General features: G+C 28.1%; 1 protein-coding gene across 1 annotated transcript; it reads right to left on the reverse strand.

Annotated features, from left to right (window-relative positions):
• Positions 1–350: 350 nt before the first annotated feature.
• LOC135931130 (putative uncharacterized protein DDB_G0282133) lies at positions 351–6,789 on the reverse strand. The gene is made up of 8 exons (XM_065468020.1): positions 6,728–6,789; positions 6,589–6,662; positions 6,482–6,544; positions 6,282–6,437; positions 6,153–6,239; positions 2,127–2,206; positions 1,791–1,902; positions 351–1,479 (listed from the first exon to the last, which is right to left on the reverse strand). The coding sequence occupies exons 2-8, from the start codon at positions 6,646–6,648 to the stop codon at positions 535–537; spliced, it is 1,503 nt and encodes a 500-aa protein (XP_065324092.1). The 5' UTR covers positions 6,649–6,662; positions 6,728–6,789; the 3' UTR covers positions 351–534.
• Between the last annotated feature and the right edge of the window lie 3,072 nt (positions 6,790–9,861).

The raw sequence follows: 9,861 nt of genomic DNA on the forward strand, positions 1-9,861 counted from the left end.
TTTAGAAACCATGGTATTGAAATTCTGCACAAATCTTTAGTCAAGGTGATTGTAATATTTATAGTAATTTTGTCAGTATCTTCTTATTTGAAATTATTTGCTTCTTAAAGAAACTATTTATAAGGAAGAGAAAGCCTTAATATATATATAATTTTTGCCACTTTATAAAAATAAATCAGTATATTAAATACTATAATAAAGTAAATATGATATATAAAAATTTAAATGAATATAAAAACAAATAATATCAATTATCATAATTAACTAATATCTATGAATACCAAAATAAAATATTATAAATATATATAGTTTTTTTAATAAACGTTTTAACTGTTTTTTTGTTTGTAAAAAATATATTAATGTAATAATCCTGCTTATAATTAAATTTATAAATAGGCAAAATAGGATTTTAATATATAAAATGTTCACAGTCACAATTAGTAATCAAGAACTACTTTTATAATTCAAGAATATCACGATATAATAATAAATTAAAATAGATTCTTAATATGCCAAACTTTTAAAAAAATAAAGCTAAGTGGACAATGTTTCATCAAGAGCATTTTTGTCTTCCCCATTGGTGGTATTATTTAAATTAGCGACGGTATTAGTGGACAACCCTTTACCGCCGGCACTACCACTATTACTAACTACCGAAGAATTTTTGTTTTTCAAGTGTGCATTGTGGTTGGAAGAGTCTATCAATTTTTCAATTTTGGTGGATAAACCTTTTTTAGAGGGATTATTTGGAGATGACGCTAAAACGTGAATGGAAGAAGTCTTTCTAGAGCTGGGATTGCCGTGAAGAGGAGAGCCAGCCTTTTTTTTGGAAATATTACTCGTTATGCTATTCACATTATTTGTGCTATTAACCGAAGTCTTGGAATTCGCCAAATTTGGTGAATTAGGGTTGTGTTTTTTTATGGGTGATGTGGATTTGGGAGTTATATTTGTGGTAGATTCAATAATTTTGGTATGAATTTGTGATGGACGATTGTTTACATTGTTTGCGATACTATTATGAAAAATAACTTGAATATCATCACAATTGTTATTAATAGTAGGTGAGACCGTTAATATATCAGTGGCTGGAGGGTGATCGATCTTGTGACGATCATCTTCTTTAGGTAAGTCATCATTTTCCTCGAGTGAACCGTTTACACCATTATGGTGCATATGTTTAACTGTCAAATTATCGATTAATTCTATCTGGGAAGCTATAGAAGATGAATCGGAGCTGGATACTTCTGTTTCATCTTGGGTATGATTCATATCTAAAGTTTCATCTAAATGGTCGCTATGAATCTGATAGAGACCTCCCGAATTAGGTTTAACGGTATCGTGATTATTTTCGCGAGTCAAATTGGAGTCGATAGTAGAAATTTCAAAATTTTTTACCGGCACAATTATGTTATCAAGAGGCATTAGGGTTTGTTCAGTCACAAAAACCGTAAAACGCTCGCATAGAGAAGTTTTGGCCTTAAAAAATTTTAATATCAAGTTTTTATTTTATTTGTTAGATTCCTTCTTTTTTTAAACTTTCACCTTTATTTTTTTTCTTCCTTTCTTGCCTATCTAATTTTCTTTCTTACTTATTTTTTTTAAAAAAAATAATTTTGTAACAGAAATTGATAAAGTCAATTTTAGAAAACAATAAATATATAGCTACAAAAAATTAAAGATAATTACCTCATTATTATCTACTTTAATTTCTTTTTAATATTGTATTATTTTTATTTTTTTTATAATATATTAAATTGTATATAATAATGTAAAATGTAAAATTCTACTTCAAACTCCTCGTAACAATTTCTATGATGATAATAAGCATGTCCAAATATTCTGTAAATTCTCCGGCATATCGATTCTAACTTATTTAAGGAAGATTCTTTAAAATTTACCCTATAAAATTGAATAAAAATATTTAATCCGTAATTTTCATTATAATGTATCAAACGGTAATATATGTATCAAAGTTTAATTCATTAAACTGATTCCTAAGGGAAAATCCAGTAAAAATAAAAAAATTATATTTTATATAATGACAATGACTAGCTCTATGTTTAATATGTATACAAAACAATATTACTCATTGCAAAAGTTTCATCGTATAAATCTATTTAAACCTGCTTGGAAAATATTTGTTGTTATTCAAAAGGGAGGAAGCCCCATCAAGAGTGTGACGTGTATATATGATGGCAGGGCACTGTAAATATAAAAAATAATTTGCACAATATTTTAAAACTTTTTGAATCTAATTTAATATCTAAAGGCCATGAGGATTGTTAATAAATGTTCTTTTAAATATTATGTAAATATTAAAAAGTTGAAAATTATTACACATAAATATGCTCAAAATCAGTATTTTTTTATTGGTCAAAAGATATTTGAAATCAGTGGTCAATAAATGGCAAAATTCTCAAGACCAGCACAGTAGGAATTTGGTTTTTCCCAGGCCCGGCCCAGTTTCAATTTTTCACTAAGATTGCCCAGTCTGGCCCTGTTTTTTAAATTATTTTAATACAAAGGTAAATCAAAATATATGTTTCTGAACACTAAAATACACAACTATTTATAATCTTGAGTGGTTAAATTAAAAACACTATACTTTATGGATTATTACTTTTATGAAATATCAGAATTCATCAAATATATATTTTAAAAAAAATTTTGCAAGCCTTGTCCTGTTTATTATTTTGTATAGCCTGGCCCAAAAAAAATTTCAGTACGAGGCCCGGCTCGTGGGTCATCTATTGCATACCACTGTTTGAAATAACATTTTAAAGTATGGTAAATGGCCAAAACCAAGTATTAATGCCTCTCCAATTTTTATCATATTTTTATATACATAAACATTGTTAAATCAAAGTTATTGCTAAATATCTATATTTAATAAAATAGGGAATAAAATAAATATTTCGGGTTGAAAATCTTATATGTAGGTAGTAGTGTTGTTTAAAAGCCCGAATCGGGTCGATTTTTAAAAAAGGCTCTATTAAGATTATAAACATAATAATATTATGCAATCCATGAAATTATGTTCATAGATGGCAGAAAGGCTTGGACATCTATTTGCCAAATCTTGAGGCTTATATAACATTATTTTGGCTAAAATCTTAATCCACCCCTTAATCAACTCAAATCCGACTTTTTAACAACACGTAGGTAGACCTGTGCGCCGAAAGCGTTATCGGCAGAGGCGCGACAGCGTCAAATATTTTTCTAACTCAAATTTTCTAATTAAAATTATAAATATATTGTAATCACTTTTAAATTAAATTTATTCTTTATTAAGCAAATTAATAATTATAACTATAATTTAACGATTTTATTAAGTTATAATTAGGGCTGTGCCGATATTAAATATTGGAACGGATCGGCACCGATATTTGGCGTTTTCCAAAATTATCGGATCAGGCGATCCGATCTTTTTACTTTACTTTTTTCTGTTATTTTATGTATATTTATTTTACATTAATATTATCTAATTAATTTTTTTTTAAACAATGCAAATGCACAACACCCCTTAAATTTTATTTATTTTTTTAAATAGATTTATAATATTTTAAAAGTTTTTTATAAAAATAGAAAGGAACACCCAAAGTTTTATTTATTTTAAATCTTTTTAAATAATAACGCCAATTTTATTATTTATACTTTTAAATATGGTATCTGAATTATGGAAATATTTTACAAAAGATATAGAAAATTTTGCAAAATGCGTTATCTGCGGAATTCTAATTTTACGGGGAGGAATAATAAAAATTAATACTACCAATATCCATAAAACTTTTTTTAATTTAGAAATAAAAAATTAAATTAAATATATGATTCGATTTTTTGAATATTGATTTCTTAATTAAATATATGATTCGATTTTTTGAATATTGATTTCTTAATTAAATTTGACTCAAAGGGGGGTGGTGAAAAATCAATATAAATATCGGATCGGTTGTAAACCAATATCGGATCGGATCCGTGATAAATATGTGGATCGGCACAGCCCTAATTATAATTATCATGTACATGTATAAATATTATTTTATTTAGATTTATAGGACATATTGATGATCTTTTAGAGTTCAGAGTGCAATTATGGAAAATACATGCTCGCTGGGCGTGCTCGCTGGAACACAGGACTTTTCTAGCTAATATTGAAATTTTAAGATCCAATGCTCTTATATCCCAAAAATCTAAGACATCTTTTATTTTTAAATTATAAAGCGATGAATAACACTCTTTTTCTAGATTAGTAGATAGTCTTGTTGTTCCAAATTCGTGATGAATGCTTGGTAACTAATATCTTATAATAATCGAATTCCGAAGCAACTTCTGCAGTTTCACATTTGGTTAATTCGTCCGTGTAAGGCAGCAGAGAGGTAGCGTGTTGACATAAAAATTGTACCGGAGTAATATTTTTTCCCAATAAATATTTACGTACTAGGTTTATAGATTAAAAACAAGGATCCTAAAGTGCTTCTAACACCTAACTAAATAAAAAAAGGAGAAATAAATAAATAAAAAATAATTTATAAATTTTAAAATACTACCTGAAGATCGGTTATTGAAAATTTATGATCAAATTTATTAAGCATATTTTGTTTAAGGGATGCTATGGGAGAACTATCATTTATGATTGATTTTTAATTTCACTATGAAATAAAAAAGACAAGTTTATACTATATCCTTTTTGGGCGGATGAAAATTAAACAGTTTTTTAAGGTTTAATTTTAAAGTTCATAAACCAAGTCCCAATTGGAGTTTGAACCATTCTACTTAATATAATATTTATAGGATTTTTTTTTATTGCAACTCACACTTTCTAGCATTATAAAAAATACTATGTAAACATGTAGGCACATTTAATTTTAAGGTTTTATGTTTTTCTCATGATTTTTGAATTCCACTATAATCATCAAACCCAAAACGATCTTTGTAAAAAGATCATTATCACCCAAATCTAAAATACTCAATGTAAATGATATTGATTAAAAGCATTTCCTATTTTTGATATCATTTATATCTTCAAACTCCGCTATTTTGATTTTTCAATTATAATTTCTTTCACTTTTTAATGATTAATTTTTTTTATTACATCTACTTACTGACTAGATTATGTAATCCATGCCCTAAAACATAAATGATGGCCATATTATCCTAGACAAACACTTTTCCTTACATTAGATTCTGCATCTGTAAACATTTGAATTTTCTTAGACCCTAAATTGAATTCATTTTCAATTTTATCTATCTAAAAGAAAAGTTTCGGTGGTAGTGACATGATGTGTAGCCAATATATAAAATGTGATAAATTATTATCTATTTCATGAAATGTAAAGGTAATATAATTTAGATGTCTATATTTGTCGACCCATATATAAAAAGTTATAGCAAAATATAAAATGGATACTATTTTAATAATAAAAAATATGTATCATACCAAAAATCACTGGTGGTAGCATATTGGAGTGATGGCACACAAGTCAATGTGTAGGCTTTTTTCCAAATTCAAGCCTAGGACTACAATATATCAAGATCTATAAAGTCACTGAGTCTTGGGTGGAATACTAACTTCAGACTGAGAGAAGCTATGTACAAGGGAAAAGGTGATAAACTAGATTGTGGCTCTACCTGCTGATTAAGCTCCTGGAGCATGGAATAAAAGGAAATTAAGAGAATCAGAAATAAATTGATGATATTCTAAGGAAAAGAACTATAAAAGTTTTGTGGTGATAAATGCAAGAAAAGTGTCAAGCGAAGAACACAGCACTTTATTATATTGTAGATTTTGGGAAAGCATTTGACAGGGTCCTGCAAAAAGTTATTAAAATAGATTATCAGGTGCAGAGGAAAGGTTGGATTGGCAGTGATGGCAATGTATGAGCATGGAAAAATTTTTAAATATTATTTTTATAATAATATATTATTTGATATTTTAAGGTTGTGTCCAAAATATCAAAAAATTTAATTTAAAAACTTTCAACAAAAAATATAAATAAGCCTTTTTATAAACATAAAAATATTGCCAAAGCATATAAAATTTTTAAAACTTTTAGAATTTAACCTGTTTTGAATGCATCCTAAGCAATAATATATTTTAAAAACATAAAAAAAATTTTTAAATATATTTACAAATAAAAACAAATTTAAACCTCTTTGGGAGTTTTATGAGCAGCACATAGATAAATGCATTGAGATGTAGCAGTCATCTGAGAGCATTCATTTGAAAAACATATATCCTTGTATATACTGATGTATTTTAAACAGATTTAAATGTATACTTGCAATTTAATAAATAAGCTGTTTAATTCCAGACAAAATTGTCTAATATGTTCATATTTCCATATTCCTGCATCTTTATTTGGATCCAAATTTGCAGGCATCTTTAATATGGTTTTAATATCATGTGGATTTTTCCTTATACTTTGTTGTATCAGCTAAAATATAAATAAAACTAGGCTAATTTTAATATAAATATAACCTGTTGGTAAGATAATGTACTATCCATCTCTTCAAATGGCTGATCTTCCCATTTGTAGAAATCCTATATTAGTTTATATAAAAAAAAAATTTATGATCATGCTTAACTGCTGCTTTGGTCCCAGGAACGTTTCTTCTGAGAGATGGCATTATGGCTTTAATTAACATGAATGTTTAATCCACTAAAAAAAAGATATAATTCATATCCATATGATTATTAATAAAAAAAATTTCTAGATAGATTTACCGATCTTTATTTGAATTGTTGAGATGATAGATTTATATTTGCCAAATTTTATTTAGCCATAGAAACATAGTTTGAGCATTTATAATTTTATTTTATTTTAAAGTATTTTAAATTTTTTGTATAACATTAAACAAATTTCATATTAGATTATCAACCAAAAAACCAAGACAAAAGCGAATATTGTCCTCTTGGAATCATTTACCTTAACCACGATACTATGTTCAATCATACACCATTGAACGTTTTAACACATTTCGGATCTCCAGTAGGTAAAGACGAGTCCTTTACCAAGTTCTTTGCCGATATCCTACGAGATATATCCCTTATGCGAGATACACTATCTCGCCTCCCAGCTCACCAAGCTTTCTTCTTATTACAGAACTAACTTTTAATTCCAAGAATTTTATATACACTTCGAGCGTCTCGGATCTTTCAATATGACGTCAACCTCGCTTCACGTGAACTGGAGATTAAACGCCTAACAGAAGATATACTCAATCTTAAATTTGGGGAGTTATCATGGCTACAGGCTACCTTACCAACCAAATCCGGCGGTATTGGTATAAGGTCACCTTCCCTACTTTCTGTTAGTGCGTTCATATCCTCTCGCTTGTCCTGCGAGCCCATCATTCAAACGCTAACACAACATCCTAACCCCTTACTCCAACAGGCAATTGATCTATGAAAGTCCCTCTCATTAGTCGATCCTCCATCGTCGGCATTACAGAAGGATTGGGATAAACCTCTAGTTGGCAACTCCGTTGCATTCCTTAAATCGAGGAGCCAACCAGAGGACCATTCTCTACTCTTCTCCATTTCCGAAGGTAGTGGATACGAATTTCTTGAAGCCTTCCCATCCCGAAACCTTGACCAGCTCCTAAGCAATGATGTTAGACTGAATTGCGATATGGTAATACCTTATAACTGTATCCTCTGTCAAACGTCGGTCAACTCTAAAGGCCGTCACTCTCTACATGCAAGCGCTGTAAAGGCAGATTCATTAGGCATTCAAAATGCAATGATACCATTGCCAAGGCCTTAAAATCCGCCGGCATCCCATCAACCCTCGAACCTACTGGCCTTTACAATTTAGATGGTAAGCGGCCCGATGGTTCGACTATGATCCCTTGGAAGAGGGGGGAATTCCTAACTTGGGATTTCTCATGCATTGATCCTCTTGCCCCTTCCAATATAAATAGAGATGCCATACTAGATGCCGAGGCGAATAAATTAGCTAAATATTCACCATCTCTTCCCGCCAATTATACATTCCTACCATTAATCGCCACTACCTTAACGTCGTTCGGCTCTCATACCCTAGACTTCTTTAAAGAGCTAGGAAAACGGATCTCTGCTAGGACCGAGAATCCCAACGATGGATTCTACCTACGCCAACGATTAGCCATAAACATAGTAAAATACAATTATCTCAGCTTTATTTTTTCAATATCCGAAACGCCGTAATTGAACAACCTATGCATAGTATAGACTTTGGCCATTTTGTTGCATATTATTATAATGTTAGCGCTAAATTTATATTAATGTATAATTAATCTATGTTATTTTATTTTATTAAATTATTTTACTAATAATATAATAATATCTTATTATTATAATGAATATAATATTTATATTTTAAATAATCGTTTTTTATTTGTAAATTGATTTCTATAATCATAAAATATGTCCAATTTTTTAACTGTATTTTATTATAATAATAAAAATGTAATTCCTCATAAAAATAAATAAATAAAATAAAAGTTGAGCATCTTCTCCGAAAAAAATATATATACAGATTCTTTATAAAAAAAAATCTGTTACAGATACTAGTATCTTTTTCAAGAGATAAAAGATACTTGTATCTTTTGCTAAATTAGAGTATCTTAAATGCAAGATACTTTTAATAAATTAGAAATAGTTTATAAAATACAGTTTTTATTATTTATTTGTGAAGAACATAATATACGCATATAATAAGAATGAATATTTACAATAATTAAAAAAATATTTAATGATGAGTTAATTATAATAATCAGGCATTTTTATATTAATATTAGCCTATTCTTAGCATAGATTGGAGGGATGCTATTATTTTTAATTGAGTTGAAATATTAATTTGCAAAAGACTATTTTAAATAGATTCAATACTTTATAAGCAGGGGCATCGCTAGTCGTTACAATCTCAGGGTGCTCAACTAAATAAAATTTATGAGTGGGGGGGGGGGTGTATGGGGGACTTCTGGATTAAATATTTATATATTACATTTTTTTTAAATTTGCTAACTCTGAACAATTATTCTGAATTTCATATTTTGTCATTTATTATATTATGCATACATTAAAAACTAGCATATAAATAATTAAAAATAATAAATTTTAATGGAAAGCTAAAAATTTATATTTTAAATTTATTTTATTTTTTATATCTATCTACACTGAAATTTTACAGTCTTTATATACATTTTTACAAGTAAGTTTTTTACATATGAGTTTTTAAAAAGGTTATATATATCTATTTCAAAAAAACGAAAAAGAAAGAATTGCGAAAAGGTCATTCTATTTAAAAAGAAAAATAAAATGTTTTATCATTCAAAATATATATTTAACATTTCCCTCTTTTTTTTAATGTCTTCTTTCCTCAGTTTCTTATCTTTACTTCCAGTCATTTGTTTCTCAATTGCTCCATTAGTGATTTGTACGTATATCTTGAGATTGTTTGCTTGACCATCTGATTATCGTTTGTTGAATCGTTTATTGAACATCGTTTGTGAAACATCGTTGTTTGAACATTGCTTGTTGATTTGCTGTTTGTATTGATCATCCCATTTCTCTTTCAAAAATTTATATATATTTTTTTTACAAAATTTTTATTTATTTATAACAATCATTTTCTATGTTGTAAGTCATATTCTCACTTTTGAACTTGATTTTCGAATTTTGAACTTGAACTTGTTCACTTCTTCCCACTCTAAAAATTTTTTCAGCTTTGTTGTAGAATTTTCATTTGATATTATGTTCGTTGTTTAGCCTCAGTTATATCTTTTTCATTGATTTGTTCTTAGCTTGTTATCCTTATCGTCTAATCATTCGTTTGAACATCATCTCGTATTTATGATCATTTTTATTTATTTATC

This window comes from Gordionus sp. m RMFG-2023, chromosome 1 (genome assembly GCF_954871325.1).
Source record: "Gordionus sp. m RMFG-2023 chromosome 1, tfGorSpeb1-WG-v2, whole genome shotgun sequence".
NCBI classification, from domain to species: domain Eukaryota; kingdom Metazoa; phylum Nematomorpha; class Gordioida; order Chordodea; family Parachordodidae; genus Gordionus; species Gordionus sp. m RMFG-2023.

Coding starts and splice junctions, on each gene's coding strand:
- LOC135931130 (XM_065468020.1), bottom strand. CDS start 6,648: ATGTTAATTAAAGCCATAATGCCATCTCTCAGAAGAAACGTTCCTGGG. Junction 2,207..6,152: donor CTCATAAAACTCCCAAAGAG/GTTTAAATTTGT, acceptor TTATATTTACAG/TGCCCTGCCATCATATATAC. Junction 1,903..2,126: donor AACAAATATTTTCCAAGCAG/GTTTAAATAGAT, acceptor TCAATTTTATAG/GGTAAATTTTAAAGAATCTT.